The sequence below is a fragment of the Leptodactylus fuscus genome, chromosome 1, assembly GCF_031893055.1.
Source record: "Leptodactylus fuscus isolate aLepFus1 chromosome 1, aLepFus1.hap2, whole genome shotgun sequence".
Classification (NCBI taxonomy): domain Eukaryota; kingdom Metazoa; phylum Chordata; class Amphibia; order Anura; family Leptodactylidae; genus Leptodactylus; species Leptodactylus fuscus.
In genome coordinates this window covers 338122730-338144602 of record NC_134265.1, presented here as the reverse complement: position 1 = coordinate 338144602, position 21873 = coordinate 338122730, and the positions used below count along the sequence as shown (strand labels likewise).

The 21873-nt window shown below is 41.9% G+C and overlaps 1 protein-coding gene across 1 annotated transcript in view; it reads left to right on the top strand.

Moving 5' to 3' along the window:
* Positions 1-21873, top strand: part of PDS5A (PDS5 cohesin associated factor A) — a 63105-nt gene that overhangs the window by 33368 nt on the left and 7864 nt on the right. Inside the window, exons 10-30 of the mRNA XM_075261386.1 lie at positions 1978-2072; positions 2731-2876; positions 3459-3610; positions 3810-3923; positions 4490-4571; positions 5645-5693; positions 5964-6103; positions 7810-7925; positions 8798-8903; positions 9178-9338; positions 9865-9988; positions 11568-11726; positions 11815-11883; positions 13951-14087; positions 14227-14350; positions 14492-14696; positions 15551-15665; positions 17385-17517; positions 19744-19863; positions 20338-20400; positions 20617-20762. Coding sequence (XP_075117487.1) covers positions 1978-2072; positions 2731-2876; positions 3459-3610; positions 3810-3923; positions 4490-4571; positions 5645-5693; positions 5964-6103; positions 7810-7925; positions 8798-8903; positions 9178-9338; positions 9865-9988; positions 11568-11726; positions 11815-11883; positions 13951-14087; positions 14227-14350; positions 14492-14696; positions 15551-15665; positions 17385-17517; positions 19744-19863; positions 20338-20400; positions 20617-20762 — 2556 coding nt within the window. The remainder of the gene's footprint in view (positions 1-1977; positions 2073-2730; positions 2877-3458; positions 3611-3809; positions 3924-4489; positions 4572-5644; positions 5694-5963; positions 6104-7809; positions 7926-8797; positions 8904-9177; positions 9339-9864; positions 9989-11567; positions 11727-11814; positions 11884-13950; positions 14088-14226; positions 14351-14491; positions 14697-15550; positions 15666-17384; positions 17518-19743; positions 19864-20337; positions 20401-20616; positions 20763-21873) is intronic.

The window sequence follows — 21873 nt, the reverse complement described above, 5'->3', positions numbered from 1 at the left end:
TATATGTAGTATTGATGAATTAAAGGCACCTTAGACTTTAGTATACTAAAGAAATTATGTCAGTATATCCCTGCATGTGGTAGAGTTTAGGTCAGAAATTTGGAATTTTGGATTTTTTTTATTTTTTAGAAAAATGTATACAAGTATAATGTAGCATTCCAAGATAGAACTGTTCAAACGATATTCCCCTGGCTCCCTGCTTTCAGAAAATATATTGGTATGGGGGTCTTTGACAAACATTTAATTTAGTAATATGCGTTTTATTCAGACATGTCAAAACTGAAAATTGTTCTGGCTGCTGGAGGTGCAAAATTTCCAGAGACCCTTGGCAGCGAAAAGGTCAAATCAAAATTGCATGAAGGTGCCTGTTCATATACAGCACCAAGTGGCATTCTGACAATGCTGCAGGTGTCTACGTTAAGAAAATATATAGGTATGGGGGGGTTGGATGCTTTTTTTAATGTTGCAATTTAGGTTTGATTTGTCCATCTCAAAACTGTGAAAATTGCTCTGACTACTGGAGGTGCAAGATTTCCTGAGACCCTCGGCAGTGAAAGGGTTAATGGACTGCCGCCCCCCCCCCAAAAAAAAAAAAAAAAAAAAACATTTAAAAAATTGTCATCACATCAGTAACAACTCCTAAAATAAAATTAGCACATTATTTATTCTATGATAAGCTCTGTAAGCCTTAAAATTGATGGTAGAATTGATGTTTACTCAAAAGTCTTATGTACGCCACAAAATACAAGGTCACATAAGGTCTTACATTTTATTTGTGTAGCTTTACGAAAGCAGAGAAGGGTAAAATGTGACTGGTTTAATGCTAAAATGTGTTAGACTGTTAAAGGATTAAAGTGCACATAAAGTACCGGAATTATGTACCAGAATATTTGTTTCAATCCATAAATTCAAAATCTGCCAAAAAAAATATATGACATTTTCAGGAGGGTTTTTGCGATTTTAATGTGACTAATAAAGGGAGGCTTACACCAAATTGGCTTCTAGACCACTTACCGTATATACTCGAGTATAAGCCGACTTTTCCAGCACATGTTTCATGCTGATAAAGCTCTCCTCGGCTTATACACGAGTCAGGGTCCACGGAGCACAGAAAACTGGAAGGGGGAGGTCCTTTAGTGCTACTGCTCTGTGATTGGCTTGTCATGAGGTCACGTGACTGTGATGTCATCAAAGGTCCTGTAGCCACTGGTATGTAACATCTGCAGATAAGGTGGAGTCTAAATCCTAGTAGCTCCGCCCACACCAGAGTGCGATCACATGGTCATGGCGTCATCAGAGGTCCTTTAGCACACTAGGATTTAGCATCTCCCCTGCAGATGAGTGGCCGGGATTCATTGTGTCTAATGGAAGATGTCTGTTGTATGGAGGAGAGGAAGCTCCAGTAACGTGACACACAGGGACCTTCCTTTAGTTACTCGGCCTAGTAATGTCAGGCATTTGGGGTTATTCATTTAGTTTCAGTAACTCCATGTGCCTCACATTAATAACAGTTACCCCATCATGTCCCTCCTATTAACCCCTGTGTGCCCCATATAAGGGTTACTAATAGGTGAGACACATGAGGGGACTAATGAAGAACCTTAATTATGAAGATATCTAATTATTACCTCCATATGTCCCACATATCAGTAACTCTTATGTGAGGCACACGGGGTTAATGTGAGGGACATGATGGGGTTAACTGCTATTACTATGATCCCCATGGAGTTACTAAGCTGCAATGCACATGACCAGACTTTATCTGCAATGGTGGATCCCCCCCTCTGCTTGTACTCGAGTCAATAAGTTTTCCCAGATTTTTGTGTAAAAATTAGGGGCCTCGGCTTATATTCGGGTCGGCTTATACTCGAGTATATACGGTATATGCTATTGTAGGGGAGGTTCGTGGCATAGCCAATGTACTTTGTTTTGATGATATTATTTATTATTATACTAACATTTTTTATTTATTTTTAGCTTTAATGATATTCATGTTCCTGTAAGACTGGAAAGTGTAAAATTTGCCAGCCACTGTTTAATGAACCATCCTGACCTGGCTAAAGATCTCACAGGTAAGTCACTACTGTATGAATAAGTAGATGTCCTCTGGAATAGATCTGCCTGTTTTGTATGTGTAACATGATGGGGGGTTCTGATCAGCTGATCTGAGAATCCCTGGAAATATCCATAAACATAAGAACCTACTGGATTTACACACACACACACTGACCTCTAAAGGGAAATTGAGGTACTGCAGTACAAGTGAACAGTCATCCCTGTCGTACATGGACACACTGTCTGCCAAAGACAGAGCCGCTCCTTTCATACATACAGCGCCATGGATAAAATAAACAGTAATAAGTCTAGATTCACTCCTGCACCTGCTTCACATTCAGGGTTTCTGTCGCCAAATCCGCTTGAAAAATAAGGAGAGCATTCCTTCAAGCAAGACTTTTCTCTTTGCATTTTTTGGGCGGGAACTCGGTGGACTCCGTTATTGGCCATGGGGTCCGCGGGTCACCCCTTTTTAAGTGGGTCCCCAAGCAGATCTGAAAAAAGGAAACCAAGGCACTGGTGTGCACCTAGCATAAGTTGCATTTAACATGGGTATGTCAAGGACTGTAAAGTAGCTTTTAATATGCGTGTGTTTTATGTATATACATATGTATCTTGTTACGTGTCCTACTGTTTATGTGCATTGATGATGCAAAGCATAAAACCTTTTTGCAGAGTTTCTGAAGGTGAGATCACATGATCCCGAGGAAGCAATTCGACATGATGTCATTGTGACGATTATTACAGCTGGGAAAAAGGATCTTTCTCTTGTAAATGATCAGCTGCTTGGCTTTGTACGTGAGAGGACATTGGACAAGAGGGTAAGAAAGAAGCAGATGTTTGTGGTTCTGCATACCGCCACACTTTTTTTTGTTACACTACTTTGATCTGTGCCGATCACTTAGGGGCATAACTAGAAAAGACCTGGCCCCATAGCAAACTTTTGACTGGCCCCCGTCACCCCACATTGCTTAAAAGCCCCTTTCCTGCCCCCAACACACACACACACCATATATTGCTGTCCTCCCTGCTTGGTATAATGCCTAGTGCCCTCAGTAGATAGTAATCCCCACTCCTGCTCAGGGTCTCCTCGTCTTTGGCTCCAGACTCTGGATGTCACAACACTGAAATTAATCAGACTGCCACGTCTGCACGTTGTTGAGTGTAATGTGCGGTGTCCCCTGAAAGCGAAGTGGGGGAGGCTGTGGGCAAGACCAGGGAAGGGTAAATGAATATCGATTGCTACCTGCTGAAGTAATCCAGTAGGTAACAACCTCCTATCTAAAAAAAAAAAAAAAAAAAAAAAAAAAAAAAAAACCAACACCTTTCACCCCTTTGATCACTGTACATTTCATATTTGTCCAGAATTAATTACAAAGCGTTTATTGCCTCTGTCCTTATAGTGGAGAGTCAGGAAGGAAGCCATGATGGGTCTCGCTCAGCTATACAAGAAGTATTGTCTGCACGCCGAAGCTGGAAAGGAGGCGGCTGAGAAAGTGAGCTGGATAAAGGATAAACTATTACATATATATTACCAAAACAGCATTGATGACAAGTGAGGATTTCAAGATTTATTATTATTATTATTATTATTATTATTATTATTATTATTATTATTATTATTATTATTATTATTTTTTTTTTTTTTTTTTTTTTTTATACTTTGACAGATCTGTTTGCAATTTTGCTTTATAACTTCTAGTACTGAAAATGTCAGTCGTTGGTCACCTCTATACATTTTTTCTTCCTGCCAGGTTACTTGTAGAGAAAATCTTTGCCCAGTATCTTGTCCCACACAACCTTGAAACTGAGGAAAGAATGAAATGTCTCTATTATTTGTATGCTAGCCTGGATCCTAATGCTGTGAAGTAAGTATATACCATGTCACATAGTGGCGTGTGCACTAGAAGACTAGGCTAGGTTCACATCTGTGTCAGACTCCGCTGCACGGAGGACATTTCTTCCTGCTGGTTTCCGTATAAAAACAGTGAAAACCTGACAGACCCTATTATAGTCTATGAGGTCTGCGGATAACCACTGTTTTAGTGAATAGGCCCAGCGCCAGTGTGAACCTAGCCTTAGACTTTAAGGTAGAACATAGACATAGAACGTACACTGGCCAGCGATTTTATGACTCTCACACCACTTTTAATATGTTCCCACCCCCCACCATGTATGTCAGTGACTTCTTTCACAATAATAAATTCATTGGTTCTTAATGTTACTTGGCACTTGTGTCCATGCCTTGATTTATCTATATTATGTAATATTAGGTAAGATACTGGCAGTGCTGGTATTCAGTGTCTTCAGTTTAAGCTAAAACATGTTGGAGTCTTTATAGCAGAAGTTATTTTGCAAGACCTTTACTCGACCTATTTCTCAAGATTTCATCTGCCTTTGTGTTCCTTATGTTGTTGGTCTGTTTAATACGCAGGGCACTGAATGAAATGTGGAAATGTCAGAATATGTTACGAAGTCACGTCCGGGAGTTATTAGATTTACACAAGCAGCCAGCAGTAAGTTTATCATCTCTCTGTTACTAAGGTCTCTTACGGTGTCATGGAAGAGAAATCCTCTTTTGTGCCTTAGAGCAGGGGTCCCCAACCGCCGGGCTGCGGACCAGTACCGGGCCGCGGGGCATGTTGCACTGGTCCGCATACCAGCGGCGAATAGTCAGCAGCTGCTGTGGAGTCGGCGAGTGCCCGGGGTTGAGCCAGGACCCGGGATTTGTCCAGTATAGTATCTCAGACAAATGACGGGTCCCGGCTCAGCCCCAGGCACTCACCGGCTCCACAACACTGACATTCAGTGACAGTACGGCAAACCACGGCCACAGCATAGGGCTATACTCAGAGCTCCACTGCAGCTGCGTTCTGCCGTTCTGTCTTCCGGGACCAGTGGCTGACAGCCACTCACCTCTCCTGAGCGCGCTGCCTGTCACAAGTGGGATAACAAGGAGAGCGGAGGGCCGTGCTCAGAGCTCCGCTGCAGACCCGCCGGGCTCCACAACACTGATGCTTGGTTGTTGCTCATCGGGATAAGGTGAGCAAAGTGCGGGGTTGAGCCGAGACCCGCTGTATGTCCGGGATTCTAGTACTATGCAGGACATACAGCGGGTCTTGGCTCCACCCCTCACTCGCCTACCAAACTTTCTCTTGTGTTTTCAAATGTAAATGATTCTAATCTACAACCCCATGCTTAACCCTGCCCCCAACCACACCCCCTTCCCTGCCCCAACCCAAGCCCCCACCGGGCCATAGAAAAATTGTCTTGCTGAAACTGGTCCCTGGTGGAAAAAAGGTTGGGGACCACTGCCTTAGAGCAAGCCCCTCGAACATTGTCAGAAGCCAATCTAAAATCCTCTACTTAAGGCGATATGCACACAACCGTCTAAGTGTCAGTGGGCCTGGATGGCGTTATAGAAATGAATGGAAAAACACAGCTAGCACACTGACAGTGCACACGTTTGTGTACGCGAGAACTTAATCCCTGTTTCTATTGTCTGTTTGGTTTATATGGCCGGTATATTAACCCCATTTTCAGTGATGGTTGTACTTCATGCCTGTTGTCTTCTTTTCTCGGTTTACAGTCAGAAGCAAACAACGCAGCAATGTTCTCCAAATTAATGACAATAGCAAGTAAGTAATTCTTGCAAAAAAAAAAAAAAAATAAAGATGTTTTGGAGGGGGTAAGGGGGGGTATTTTTTAACATTTTAGATTTACTTTTAATACACCAAATAGAAATAAAATGGCTTGAAACGGTAACTTTGGTAGGGTTTTATTCCATGTAAAAGATCTGTGTGTGTGTGTGTGTGTGTGTATGTGGCCCTTGACTGTACTAGTAAAATGGAAGAAACTTTTTGTCTTGAAGTTTAGATTGCATAATCATTTTTATTTCCATTTCATAGAAAATTTACCTGATCCTGGAAAAGCACAAGATTTTGTCAAAAAGTTCAATCAGGTTTTGGGTGATGACGAGAAGCTGCGGTCTCAGCTTGAGTTGCTTATAAGCCCAACGTGCTCATGTAAACAGGCAGATGTCTGTGTGGTAAGAGGTTTTTTTTATTTATTCATTCATTCATTTATTTTTGCCAGTAAGTGGTCCTGAGCTAAGACCATATATTGCATAAACACAGTGAAAAAAGACATTGTGATCTATTAATCAAATCCCCTATCACCAAAAAAGTGGTGCAAAATAGTTATAAAAAAAAAAAGTGATTTGAGAGTATTTAACTCCACTTGCTACTAAAATAGTTGAAGATTGTGTTTTTCTCTCGAATTTTCCAAAAGGGGGCAGAGCTTTCACCTGTTTCATAGTCATTATCACAAAATTGGTGTAACTTGTGTTACAATCTGCAGCAGCCCTGGAGCTGCCATAGGTTTGTAACTAGGTGCAAGGGGAAGCGCCTAGTTCATAATGAGGCAAATCTTCATCATGAAGTAAGAGCGCCTACCACTGGTACTGTGGACGTCAAGACCAATGTAAAATACACAGCAGATTCACTAGTGACAATCTTCATAAGTCCAAAGCTGGTGTATGTTCTTCTGCATCGTTTATACCAGATTTCTGGCCTAAATGATATATGTCAAGGTTAATGGCTCCACCACATGCATACCTTCACCACACCCCTCCCCCCCCTCCAGACTATTCTGTTGCTCACAGCTGCGTCCAATATATACACTCACCGGCCACTTTATTAGGTACACCATGCTAGTAAGGGAGCGTTCACACTACCGTCGGTGTCCGACATGTAGTGTCCGCTCCTAGTGTCCGCTCAAAATCTGTCACGGACACTAGGAGCGGACACTAGATGTGTCCGTGACACCTGTCATTCACTTGAATGGACATCGGGTGCGTTCTTTTGCACTCCGTGCCCCTCCTTCCCTGTCCGCAAGAGAAGATGTCCAACTTCTCAAGCGGACAGAGGAACCCTGCATGCAGGGTTTTCCGCCCACAGAACTGCCGCTCACTGGATGTTTTTTCTTTTTCGGACCATTCTCTGTAAACCCTAGAGATGGTTGTGCGTGAAAATCCCAGTAGATCAGCAGTTTCTGAAATACTCAGACCAGCCCTTCTGGCACCAACAACCATGCCACGTTCAAAGGCACTCAAATCACCTTTCTTCCCCATACTGATGCTCGGTTTGAACTGCAGGAGATTGTCTTGACCATGTCTACATGCCTAAATGCACTGAGTTGCCGCCATGTGATTGGCTGATTAGAAATTAAGTGTTAACGAGCAGTTGGACAGGTGTACCTAATAAAGTGGCCGGTGAGTGTATATATATATATATATATATATATATATATGGGCTCGTTCACATCTGCACCCGGGACTCCGTTCTGCAGGTTTCCGTTTCCCGCACGGAAACCTGCCGGCATCTTTCAATGTCCGGCTGTGAGCATTTTATGCTCTCCGTGGCAAAGCTGTTTTTTTTTTTTTTTTTTTTTTTTTTTAACTGGACACAGAGTCGGACATGCAGTATTTTGTGTCCGGTTTTAAAAAAAAAACAAAAAAAAACTGGTTTCGCCGCAGAGAGCATAAAACGCTCACCGGCGCTCATGGCCGGACTTGGCGTGACAGGTTTCCGTCTTCTGCACGGAGTCCAGACGCTGGTGTGAACCCAGCGTAAATATACTCACTATTTTATTTTTTTTTCTTGCATTTTTGTCTTCAATTAGTATCTTTATTTCTGTAAAATGTTACTTCTGCAGTGATACAAGAACTTACCATTTGTATCTTTTTATACTTAGAGAGAAATTGCCCGGAAACTTGCTAACCCTAAGCAACCAACAAATCCATTTTTGGAAATGGTAAAATTCTTACTGGAAAGAATAGCTCCTGTGCATATAGATTCAGAAGCGATCAGGTATGTCTAGAATGTATAACGTTATTCTTATTATTTGTTATAGCCCAATAATGCTGGCAGAGGAGGTTGTTCTGTTGTACAACCTAACAGGCCAAAACTGCTAAAACTTACATCTGCACAGAAGGACCTGCTGGTTTAGATTTGCTGGGATTTTGTAAAGGTCTGTATTGAGGGTCAGTTTCTACGTAGTGGCAGCCTCACATGTTTGCACAATTATACAGATGTCTCCGCTGTGTTGGAACTGGCCCTGAAAGCTCACCTGTCTTAGATTGTAATTGAGATGAAGGCATTAGTCTGTGACGGGTATGGGACTAAGCATTTTTAGTAACAGCACAGTGGACGAAATGCTAAGAAATCTCTTCACACAGTGCACAAAAGATATGCACAGAATACGTCTGGAAATTTTACTTGTGCTTGTTCTAAACCTGTTTTATATGTCACTTAGAGGGTGTTGATTTTTACCATGGATTTCACCTTTTGCAATGTAAAGGGTGAGCTCTCGAACAGATCTACATTTGGAGCATTTTTTTTATAGATAGAGATTTATTTTTTTAATTTTAACTTTTGTCCTATGGGAATAAAACCAGAGGGTGCTAGAACACCTTTGCAGCCATCACACATGCATTACCACTTACCTCTCTGCACTTGTATGTGCAATATGAAACCGTAGCTAGTCCAGGCCCTCCTTGGCAGTCGACTGCAATTTAGTTATTTACACAACATCGTGTTTGTCACGCCATTGTAATGCATTCGAGAAAACATGTCTCTGCACAGTGATATAGTCAGAAGTTACCAGAAGTCATTAGTCATAATAACCTCTAATAATCACATTAGTTTGCTGATAATATTCTACTTCCATTTTTACATTGCAGTGCATTGGTAAAGCTGATGAACAAGTCCATTGAAGGTACTGCAGATGATGAAGAGGAGGGTGTGAGTCCCGATTCTGCGATCAGAGCGGGATTGGAGCTTCTAAAGGTAATTTGCAATTCTAGTATCAAATTGGGAAAATGTTACTTTTGAACATGACATCAGCTGAAACCTTCATCAGACAATTTCTTATGTGTGGAAGAATAGATGGGCAATAATTTGTTCAATTCTATTGCCTTTATTAGCTTTGTATGCCTTTTGTACTGGTAGAATAGTAGCTACTGTCACTCCTAGTAAACGTAACGAGTCTTTAATCTTCTCTACGCAGTAACATTAGATACTTTCTCTAATAAAAGCCATTCATTTGTATACCAATTTTTAGGTTCTGTCCTTTACCCATCCGACTGCATTCCACTCAGCAGAGACCTACGAGTCTTTCCTCCAGTGCCTTCGTATGGACGATGATAAAGTAGCAGAGGCAGCAATCCAGATATTTCGCAACACAGGGCATAGAATAGAAACAGATTTGCCACAGATAAGATCGTAAGTATATGCATCTATCCCAAAGCGGTCTCTGTCTTGCTGTACGCTTTTAATATGTATTGTTTAATATATGAGCTTTGAAATATGGTGAATCTGAGAATTTGACTTCTATTTTTATTTAGCTTATAGCAGTGGTTCTTAACCTTGTTTGAGGTACCGAGCCCACCAGTCTCATATGCACATTCACCGAACCCTTCTCTAGTGATAAATCAAATATTATTACCAAGTTAGAAGCTGCCTATAAAGCCTGGAAACATGAGAACAAGCAATCAAATTTCAGCATAGGCAGACAGGTTTGGGTTTGTTTTGTTTTAACCCTTGGTGTGTGTTCTTAAAGTTTCATGTAAAACACAATTTAATATTGCTCAACAAATTTGCAGCAAAATGCAGTGTAGAGTTTACTGGTTTGCATAGTTGATTTTTATGTTGCAGAATGTCTAAAATCTGTCCTCTGATTTGTCAGTCTAATTGTTGAGTCTTTTTACTTACCAATTTTAATGCATTTGCTAAATCTGTAATTTAATAGGGCGCTTATTCCAATTTTGCATCAGAAGGCCAAGAGGGGCACACCTCATCAAGCAAAGCAGGCTGTACACTGCATCCATGCTATATTCTCTAATAAAGAAGTGCAATTGGCTCAGATCTTTGAGGTAACATATATTTTTTTTAAAGTAATTATTTGTAAAAATAAAGTTGTGCAAGAATCGGGCTAAGTTCACACTGCTGTCAGTCCATTATAGGATCAGAACAGTGGACTGAAATGTTGATAGAATGACAAATGCAGATATTGTATCCTTCATCATTCTCACTAATGTTAAAACACATAGAAGTTTTCTTCCGCCAGGTTTAACTTTCTCTAATAGAAGATAAAGTTGACAGAAGAAAGTTTCCATCTTTGTTTTTTAACATTAATGTGATGGACACAAACAGAAGGTGCCCTGTCTGCATCCGTCATTAGGTCAAGGTTTCAGTTCAACGCTCTGATGCTATGGGTGATCCGAAACACAGCAATGGGAACATAGCCTCACCTGCGTGTGTTTATTTTATGTATGTAAGCATGAGACAGTGCTGCAATGCTTTGTGGCATTGCTATGAAAAGAGCAGCATTTGCTAATGCAGATAGGTCTTTAATCAATGTTAGCATAGAGGAGACTGTAGTGCTTGTAGAAACAACTGATCAGTGCTCAGTCGGATTGCCACTGATAAAATTTGATGGACCGCATTATTGCTTGTTGGTGAAAAACTGCCACCTGTCTGTTAGACTAGGGCACACTTGTGCTGGGTTCTCCGACATTTGGGTCCACCAGGGGAGAGCCCGTCCGCTGAAATAGCACCTGTGGACCCCATAGACTATAATGGTGTCTGTTGGGCTTCCATCGTTTTTATACTGAAACCAGTGGAGAAAAAAGACCTCCAAAGGGGGCTCCTCTCCTTTTTTATGTTTCTAAGTGCCATCAGTGGTATTGTAATGTTAATTCTGTGAAATGTTCTGCTTCCATGTTAGTTTATTTTAAGCAATACTCAAAATTTGTTTTCTAAGTTTATTCATGGACAACGTACTTGTTTAAATTTGAAATTACACCATATATATTTTCAGTGACTTTTTATGTACATGTAACTTTAAAGGGGCTCTATTATTGGAAAAAGTCATTTTTAGGATTATATTTAAGGATTATCTTATCTTTTAACTAAGTACATCCTTGCATTGCCATTAGAAAGGCTATTCCACACGTAGCTTTTGTATGTAAATTGCCTCAGTAGTTTTTGAATAAGTCTGTTTTTATTCATATGCTAATGAGCTTCTAGCGAGCTCTCCTCTCCCCCAGTGAGACGAGTAATCAGCAGCAGCACCCTGTGCCGTATACATAGTTATTTTTCTCCTATGCCCTTTTGGTGCATATTGAGGTCATAGGAGGGGATCACCTGCTCACGAGTCCCTTTGTGAGCAGTTCTCATTGTGTCAGACTATCCTTGCATTGTAAGGATGGACATACATTTATAGCAAGGCTATTCAGTACTGCTATCCCTTGTAGTGGTTGCTATGTGACTTCCCAGCAAAATTTGATATTTGTCAAGGTGTTGGACAGGGACTTGGGGAAATAAGTTGATCGCCTCTGAGGGAACCCCACTAAATCTCAGTTATTGTGTTACTACTGTGCAGGTACAAATTATTTTCTTATGTTGTCAGTAACTTCACCTTGGTAAACGTATACTCTGTTGTTGTTTCAGCCTCTCAGCCGAAGTCTCAATGCAGACGTTCCAGAACAGTTAGTAACCCCTCTGGTCTCTCTGGGTCACATTTCTATGTTGGCACCAGATCAATTCGCTTCACCTATGAAATCAGTTGTGGCAAACTTTATTGTGAAAGATTTGCTTATGAATGACCGGGTAAGACCTCTCACAGCATACACTTACTTTGTGTTATTGATGCCTTTAATGATTTTATAGCTAATATTTTATTTTCTTCCATTTGTAGACCAATGGTGATAAGAATGGAAAACTCTGGTCACCTGATGAAGAAGTTTCCCCAGAAGTTCTTGCTAAGGTAACCCTTTAAAAGAAGTCTAGCCACCACAGTGTCTTCTAAACTACTTGTGGTGTTGTAGGAGAGTTGATAACATAGTGAACCTATCCTTTCTGAATCAAAGTTCAGTGACCATTTGGTGATGGTACAAGTGTAACTTCTGAAGCTCTGCGTTGTAATGATATAGTATAGTACACAGACTGGACTCTACGACATGTGTTCATATTCTGTCACCCTGCTACACTACATGAGAGAATGGGCACATTCGGAGGACACAGCAGAGACACTTAGAGGTTGCTTGTAGTCTGGAAATGTATCACAGAATGACCACCAAATAGCTGAATAAGCCAACTGAATCTAACGGACGGGGATCATGAATATATAATAGATGTACATCTGCAATATTTCATCAGAAAACGTCGATATGGACAGTATTGATCCTGCTCTGTGCAGTCTTATCTCAGGGCTAACCAAATTATTTCTATTGAAGTCCATAAATGCTCTCAATGGACATAATGAAATGTCTCCACAGTCGTGTACATCTGATAAGGTCAGAGCCGTGTTTATGACTATTTGACCTATAACCCTGGGTAACTGTCGTCGTCCTAATTAATTAGGCTGAGTGCCAGGCAGTAAAGAAGTCGCACCACTCTGTGTTGGTATTTGTTCCTCTCTCAGCTAAGAAATGTATGCTGACGCACTTTTTATTAAAAACACGGGGATTATATAGTAGCAGAGAAAGGAAGTGATATAGCAACAACATAAGTGTTCGTATTCTTTTCTGATTGGTATGATACATCTCAATCAAACAGAAAAAGTTTAAAGGGATTCTACCATTAAAACCTCTTTTTTTGTGGATAAGATGTCGGAATAGCCTTTAGAGAGGCTATTTGTCTCTTGCCTTTAGATGTGATCTCCGCCGCGCCGTTCCTTAGAAATACCGTTTTTTTCCGGTGTGCAAATTAGTTCTCTCACAGCAATGGGGGTGGGCCTCAGCGCTGAAAATGCGATGGGGGCGTCCCCGCTGCAGCTCGAGAACACGATCCTGTGACGCCTCTATCTTCGGCTGGATCCTCCCCTTCTCTGTTGTCTTCCTCCTGCGTCACCTCCGACACCTGCTCAGTTGACTCAGTGAAACACCAGCAGAGCCGAGTGTGCATGCCCGTCCGGTGGCCATTTTTGGGAGGCCATTCCTGCATTAAACTACAAGAGCAAGAGTGGCCTCCCAAAAATGGCCGCCGGCCGGCATTTGTACTCTGCTCTGCTGGTGTCTCACTGGCAGAGCCAACTGCGCAGGCGTCGGCGGTGACGCAGGAGGAAGACGACAGAGAAGGGGAGGATCCAGCCGAAGATAGAGGAGTCGCAGGATCGTGTTCTCAAGCAGCAGCAGGGACGCCACCCTTCGCTGCGAGAGAACTAATTTACATACCAGTAAAAACCGGTATTTCTAAGGAACGGCGCGGCGGCGATAACATCTAAAGGTAAGAGACGAATATCCTTTCCAAAGGCTATTCCGACGTCTTATCCACAAAAAAAGAGGTTTTAATGGTAGAATCCCTTTAAGCAGTTCCATATATAGCCAGCTGCTCCCGGTCCTGCGTGGTAACCTTGGGGCGCTGTCTTTTTGCAGAAAGCCAAGCATTTGTTTTTCTTGCACCCATCCTGTATACAGGCGCCATCATATCATATAACATTATACCAGTTTCAAGCATAAGCAACTCTATCTAGCATTCAGCTTTTAAGGATAACAGTGTTTTTCATCCATTACATGATTATAACCCTCACACATCTATATGTATATTAGATTGATGTTTGCTGGTGTGTGGCATCTACATAGAGCAAACTGTATGCAGATGTAAATGGCCGCCAGTGGCACTTTCTTGACTACTCTGATGATTTACTGCATACAATTCGTGTCTTTGTTAGCCAGTTGAGTGTGAGGTTATTTTCTACTCTGAGGCCACACACTGACCAGATGCTATAGGGAGGAATAATATGTACAATTGCCTGGATATCTGTTCAGCTCTTCCTTATTATTCAGGCTTCTAGAAGCGAGTATATAATGTTGCATTTAATTTTACTTTCTAGGTGCAAGCAATAAAGTTACTAGTGCGTTGGTTGCTGGGGATGAAGAACAATCAGTCAAAGTCTGCCAATTCTACCTTACGGTTACTCTCTGCTATGTTGGTCAGTGAAGGAGACCTGACTGAACACAAAAGAATAAGGTAAGATGTTTAGCAAGAATAGCGTTCACTTGACTGCTAAAGACTTGATTTTGATCAGTGTCATGTGTCGGGTTATAATCTTTGTATTCCTTTTTACTGCCTTCGGATTAAGCCTTGAAATTGATTTTTATTATTTCAGTAAATCAGATATGTCACGACTGAGGTTGGCAGCAGGTGGTGCCATTATGAAGTTGGCACAGGAGCCTTGTTACCATGAGATTATTACGCCAGAACAGTTCCAGTTATGTGCGCTGGTTATTAATGTAAGTGTGTCATTCATTAACCCCTTAACAACTACTCTTCTACATCTCTGACATTAGGGATTGTTTTACTAGAGAGCCAGAAAATGCTCCAAAAACTCAATAGAGATGGATTCTGAATGTTACCCTATTGCCTCCCTGCAGGATGAATGTTATCAGGTTCGACAGATATTTGCACAAAAGCTGCACAAGGCTCTGGTTAAGCTTCAGCTCCCGCTTGAGTATATGGCTATCTTTGCCCTCTGTGCCAAGGATCCTGTGAAAGAAAGAAGAGCGCATGCCAGACAATGCTTGCTCAAGAACATAAGTATACGCAGGGAATACATAAAACAAAACCCAATGGCAAATGGTGAGTTTACATAACAAAGGTGGTTACAGATACTTGTAAGAGCAAGTTCATGCTTGGATTCCCTTATGTAAATCAGTCCATTGCTAAATTGGAGGCTGGCACTCTGCAGCAGATCTACACAAGGATCTGTCCCACTGTCACTCAGTGGGTTAATGAGTAGGCTGCAAATTTGTAATTTTATTTTTGTGTTTAAAGTGTGTTTTTTGTTTTGTTTTTTCTTCTGCTGTGCGATCTTAGTATGTCATGCCTCATTTACTTGTGAAGTGTCACATTTGATGATGGCTTAGGCGCAAAGGCGACTAAACTTTCATCAATCCTGAACTTGTGAACGTGGCCTTGTTAGGGTATGCTCACACTGAGTTTTTTGGCAGCAGATTTTGACGTGGAATCCGCCTCAAAATTGACTTCAGTGGGAGCCGCTCGCTTCTTTTTTCCGTTCGCTAATAGCAGAAAAAAGAAGCGAGATGAACCATCTTGCTGCGGATTCCATGGCTGATTCAGCCGCAGCACGAAACTCCCTCCCAATTAGGCCCATTCATTCAGAATGCCACGACGGGGTGCCAGTGCACTGCATCGACACTCCATTGCGGCTGGCCGCACAGTATATTCACACGTGGAATCCATTTTCCGCCGTGTGAACATACCCTTATGCCTCAATGTCAAATCACCTTATTAGCCTAAAACAGTCATAGGTGCTAATGCAGAATGTAGAGACGTGATTCCATATGGTAAGCTTTTTACATCATATTCTTGCTGAAGGTGAACAATTCGGTTATTACTTTACAAAGCAGTTATACTTTCGCCTGAATATCATGACAGCATAATGATTTTTATTTTTTTTTTGGTTTCCACAGAAAAGCTTTTGTCTTTACTGCCGGAATATGTTGTACCATACATGATTCACCTTCTGGCACATGATCCAGATTTTACTAAACCTCAGGATATTGACCAACTTCGTGATATCAAAGAGTAAGTTTTCAAGAAGCTTTCAACTTCTTGGCCTTTCAGTTTGAGTTTACTAAAATGTACAGTGTTGGCCAAAAGTATTGGCACCCCTGCAATTCTGTCAGATAATACTCATTTTCTTCCAGAAAATGATTGCAATGATTGCAATCGCAAATTCTTTGGTATTATTATCTTCATTTAATTTGTCTTCAATGGAAAACCACAAAAAGAATTGTCAAAAAGCCAAATTGGATATAATTCCACACCAAAAATAAAAAAGGGATGGACAAAAGTATTGGCACTGTTTGAAAAATCATGATAATGTGATGCTTCTTGTGTAATTAACAGCACCCGTTACTTACCTGAGGCACCTAACAGGTGGTGGCAATAACTAAATCACACTTGCAGACAGTTAAAATTGATTAAAGTTGACTCAACCTCTGTCCTGTGTCCTTGTGTGTACCACATTGAGCATGGAGAAAAGAAAGAAGACCAAAGAACTGTCTGAGGACTTGAGAAGCAAAATTGTGAAGAAGCATGAGCAATCTCAAGGCTACAAGTCCATTTCCAAAGACCTGAATGTTCCTGTGTCTACCGTGCGTAGTGTCATCAAGAAGTGTAAAGCCCATGGCACTGTGGCTAACCTCCCTAGATGTGGACGTAACAGAAAAATTGACGAGAGATTTGAAAGCAAGATTGTGTGGATGGTGGATAAAGAACCTCGACTAACATCCAAACAAGTTGAAGCTGCCCTGCAGTCCGAGGGTACAACAGTGTCACCCCGTACTATCCAGTGTCAGCGTCTGAATGAGAAGGGACTGTATGGTAGGAGACCCAGGAAGACCCCACTTCTTACCCAGAGACATAAGCCAGGCTGGAGTTTGCCAAAACTTACCTGAGAAAGCCAAAAACGTTTTGGAAGAATGTTCTCTGGTCAGATGAGACAAAAGTAGGAAAAGGCATCAACATAGAGTTTACAGGGAAAAATAAGAGGCCTTCAAAGAAAAGAACACGGTCCCTACAGTCAGACATAGCGGAGGTTCCCTGATGTTTTGGGGTTGCTTTGCTGCCTCTGGCACTGGACTGCTTGACCGTGTGCATGGCATTATGAAGTCTGAAGACGACCAACACATTGTGCAGCATAATGTAGGGCCCAGTGTGAGAAAGCTGGGTCTCCCTCAGAGGTCAGGGGTCTTCCAGCAGGACAATGACCCAAAACACACTTCAGGTCAGCACTAGAAAATGGTGGTGAGAGAAAGCCCTGGAGACTTGTAAAGTGGCAGCAATGAGTCCAGCCCTGAATCCCATAGAACACCTGTGGGGGAGGGGGAGAGATCTCCTGATGGCAGTTTGGAGAAGGCCCCCTTCACATCTCAGGGGGGACCTGGAGCAGTTTGCCAAAGAAGAATGGTCTAAAATTCCAGCAGAGCCTTGTAAGAAACTCATTGCTGGTTACCGGAAGCGGTTGTGCGCAGTTATTGTGTCTAAAGGTTGTGCTACCAAGTATTAGGCTGAGGGGGCCAATACTGTTGTTAATAAAAGTAAAAGTAAATGAAGATATTAATACCAAAGAGTTTGTGCTTGCAATCATTTTCTGGAAGAAAGAGTATTATCTGACAGAATTGCAGGGGTGCCAATACTTTTGGCCAACACTGTACCTGGTATCGTGGCCCTTTTATTATTTTTGCAAGATCTGCCAGTGTATTTTAGCTTTAACTGGAAACGTATACTTTTCCAATGCAGGTGCCTTTGGTTCATGCTTGAAGTTTTAATGGCCAAGAATGAAAACAACAGTCACATGCTCATGAAGAAAATGTGCGATAGCATCAAACAGACTCGGGATGCCCAAGCGCCTGATGATCCTAAAGCAAATGAAGTGAGTAATGGCTTTGTATATGGCACTGTGTTCAAAACCGACTTAAGACTCGTGCAATTTAGCTCTATACAGCTTCTTTGACCAACAAAGATATCATAAGAAATTTGTCATACCACTATACGTGTCTGAGTTTTGTCATAAGGATTCTCTGTGTCGCTTAGCAGCTTTGCTGTACACTGACCATTTAGGTACTTAAGGCATATCAACTGGATACAAAATGTTTATGAACACACACCTATATAATCTCTATTACTGGATTAATGAGGATATTTGGGGAACTAGAGCAGATATAATATTGAATTCATTGTTTGTGGCAAGGAATCCTGTCTTTACCTTCAACTTGTTATCTAAGGCCAGCTATAAACATTAGAGCGGTGAGCCAAACACTGGTTCAGGTGACAGCTGTCACTCCATACACATGGATCCTCCGGCTGGGTGCACATGTATCCACGCTGCTGCCGGCTTATCTCCCTGATCACAAAAGGATCGTATTGGATATCAATCTCTCTGTCGGCAACCATTTGCCATCAGGGAAGAGCTAGGTCTCCTGCAAACAGGGGAGTAGGTCCCAAAGAGTCCAGTCCATACATCAGTCTGATCCTGATAGCCAACATGTATAGCCTGCTTTTAGGAACAGCTGTGATCTGTAGGCAATGTCACTTGGTTGGTTGGCTTTGGATTTTTTTCCCCTACTTCCTAGTTTTTGCTTTGTTCTATTTTAATGTGTGTGTGTGTGTATGTATATATATATATATATATATATATATATGTGTGTGTGTGTGTATATATATATATATATATATATATATATATATATATATATACACTCACCGGCCACTTTATTAGGTACACCATGCTAGTAACGGGTTGGACCCCCTTTTGCCTTCAGAACTGCCTCAATTCTTCGTGGCATAGATACAACAAGGTGCTGGAAGCATTCCTCAGAGATTTTGGTCCATATTGACATGATGGCATCACACAGTTGCCGCAGATTTGTCGGCTGCACATCCATGATGCGAATTTCCCGTTCCACCACATCCCAAAGATACTCTATTGGATTGAGATCTGGTGACTGTGGAGGCCATTGGAGTACAGTGAACTCATTGTCATGTTCAAGAAACCAGTCTGAGATGATTCCAGCTTTATGACATGGCACATTATCCTGCTGAAAGTAGCCATCAGATGTTGGGTACATTGTGGTCATAAAGGGATGGACATGGTCAGCAACAATACTCAGGTAGGCTTTGGCGTTGCAACGATGCTCAATTGGTACCAAGGGGCCCAAAGAGTGCCAAGAAAATATTCCCCACACCATGACACCACCACCACCAGCCTGAACCGTTGATACAAGGCAGGATGGATCCATGCTTTCATGTTGTTGACGCCAAATTCTGACCCTACCATCCGAATGTCGCAGCAGAAATCGAGACTCATCAGACCAGGCAACGTTTTTCCAATCTTCAATTGTCCAATTTCGATGAGCTTGTGCAAATTGTAGCCTCAGTTTCCTGTTCTTAGCTGAAAGGAGTGGCACCCGGTGTGGTCTTCTGCTGCTGTAGCCCATCTGCCTCAAAGTTCGACGTACTGTGCGTTCAGAGATGCTCTTCTGGCTACCTTGGTTGTAACGGGTGGCTATTTGAGTCACTGTTGCCTTTCTATCAGCTCGAACCAGTCTGGCCATTCTCCTCTGACCTCTGGCATCAACAACGCATTTCCGCCCACAGAACTGCCGCTCACTGGATGTTTTTTCTTTTTCGGACCATTCTCTGTAAACCCTAGAGATGGTTGTGCGTGAAAATCCCAGTAGATCAGCAGTTTCTGAAATACTCAGACCAGCCCTTCTGGCACCAACAACCATGCCACGTTCAAAGGCACTCAAATCACTTTTCTTCCCCATACTGATGCTCGGTTTGACCTGCAGGAGATTGTCTTGACCATGTCTACATGCCTAAATGCACTGAGTTGCCGCCATGTGATTGGCTGATTAGAAATTAAGTGTTAACGAGCAGTTGGACAGGTGTACCTAATAAAGTGGCCGGTGAGTATATATATATATATATATATATATATATATATATACACACACACACAAGATAAGTAAACATGCAAGAGATCTTTTTTATGCTTTTATTTGCTTTGTAAAAAAAAATTCTCAGTATTGCAGTTAGATGTATTCTGTTATATTATGCAATAATTATAATTTTATTTTTTTTATTCTCCTTTTAGAAACTATATACTGTCTGCGATGTGGCTCTTTGTGTTGTTAATAGCAAAATTACCATTACCCTTATTGATCCACCCAAGGACCCCATGTTACCGAGTAGATTTTTCACGCAACCCGATAAGGTAATAAACTTTCAACCCTGTACATTACACTCATACTTCTAAGAATTTCAACTACAAGGAGGTGCCTGGGGATGTGGAGGAGGGGTTTGGGGGCCCACCCAGGAGGGAAGGGCCGCGCAAGATGGCTTTTGGTGGCCCGGGAGTACTACAGTGCCGAGCATTCATTTGGGCCTAATCCGGAGTGGAAAACCGCAAAGGAATGTGTTCGCACGGACCCCGTGTTAAGTAGGCCAAACAATACAAGAAAATTGCAAGATTGTGTTCCATCCCCATTCTGAGTTTTTCTCCACCTCTTTAGCACATTGCACGTAATATTAAATGGTGTCTTTATAAAGTTTAACTTGTCCCACAAAAAAATAAGCTCTCATAGGACACTATGAATGGAAAAATGTAAATGTTATGGAAAGAGGAAAACAAAAGCAGAAACTTAGTATCCTCAGTATTTGTATTAACAGATGATTCTGTATCTTGCAGGACTTTTGCAATGACAAGAACTACATAACTGAAGAGACACGGGTACATCTATTAACAGGAAAGGTAAGGGTTTTGGGGTTTTTTGTTAATGTATACTTTACTGTCCATTTATCTTAGTCATTAAAAAATTTCATAATTTACACTAGATGAGGTTATAAGACTTCTACCTTGGGTCTCTGAGGACTGAAAAAACGTCTGTGCTGAGATGTTAAGAAAATTGAAAAATGTTTAATATTCACTGAGATTTTTACATTTTTTTCCCCTCTCTTCCTCCCTTAGCCAAAACCAACAACTGTCCTTGGTGCTCTGAACAAGCCTCTGTCTGCCACTGGCAGGCGGCCTTATCATAGGAGTTCTGGTTCTGATGCTGGAAGCAATACAAGTGTCATTTCAGAGTCAGACCCTACTGTTCTTTTACGGCAAAGGTAAAACAGACTACTTACATTAAGTTAACCTTTAAAATGTACCACCACTTATACAGAGATTAGATGACAGTTCATGCATTTGCCAAGTTGTGTTAACTGTTTGAAGATTATAGCTATACCAAGAGGAATAGTTAGCAGGATTGTCAAGTAAGGAAACCGTTACACGTAACGCTAGGTTCACACTAGCGCCCGGAGTCCTTCTGAGCTTTCCGTCTTCTGCATGCAGAAGACGGAAAGCTGTCAGACCGGTTCCGGCCGTGTGCGCCGGTGAGCGTTTTAAGCTCTCCGCCGCGAAACCGGTTTTTTAAAACCGGGCACAGAGTACTGCATGTCTGACTCTGTGTCTGATTTGAAAAAACAGTTTTGCGGCGGAGAGCATAAAACGCTCACCAGCGCTCACGGCTGGACATCTTTCAAACCCATTCAGTTTTGTGCAGGAAACCTGCATGAACGGAGACCGGGCGCACATGTGAACGAGCCCTTAGAAAGTAGGCATAAAAAACATGATGTCTTCTGTTATCACCTCCACTCCAGTTCCAATGCTCCATGGTACCCCTGCTGCTTCTTCCTTCCTGCTCCAGTGATGACACTCGACATCAACATGGGATGGCAGCTGCAGCCGTCACATGTCTGTCTATAGGCAGAAGGAAGTTCTCACTGGCTGTCATGGTTGGACTTGTCACTAGAATAGAAAAAGAGGAGAAGGAGACTTTAGAAGCCATGGAACTCTACCATCGGAGAAGGGCGGGTTGGAAAAGTTGTCCTGTAAATGAAAATATCAGTGTACTGCTTCTGATAACTAGAGATGAGCAAACACTGTTTGAATCAGCCGATCCAAACAGCACGCTCCCATAGAAATGAATTGAAGCACCGGGCACGTACGCTTTGCCGGCGGCCGGTCACTTAACCCCCCGCGTGCCAGCCGCTTCCATTCATTTCTATGGGAGCGTGCTGTTCGGAACGGCTGTTCCGAAAAGTGTTCACTCATCTCTACTGATAACACATACATCTGATTTGTCAAATGCAAAAGCTTGTTTTCCTCTAAGGGGAGGGGGCAACACTGCTTTTTTTTCTTTTTTTAAATATTCAAAACCCATCATGGACAAGTTCC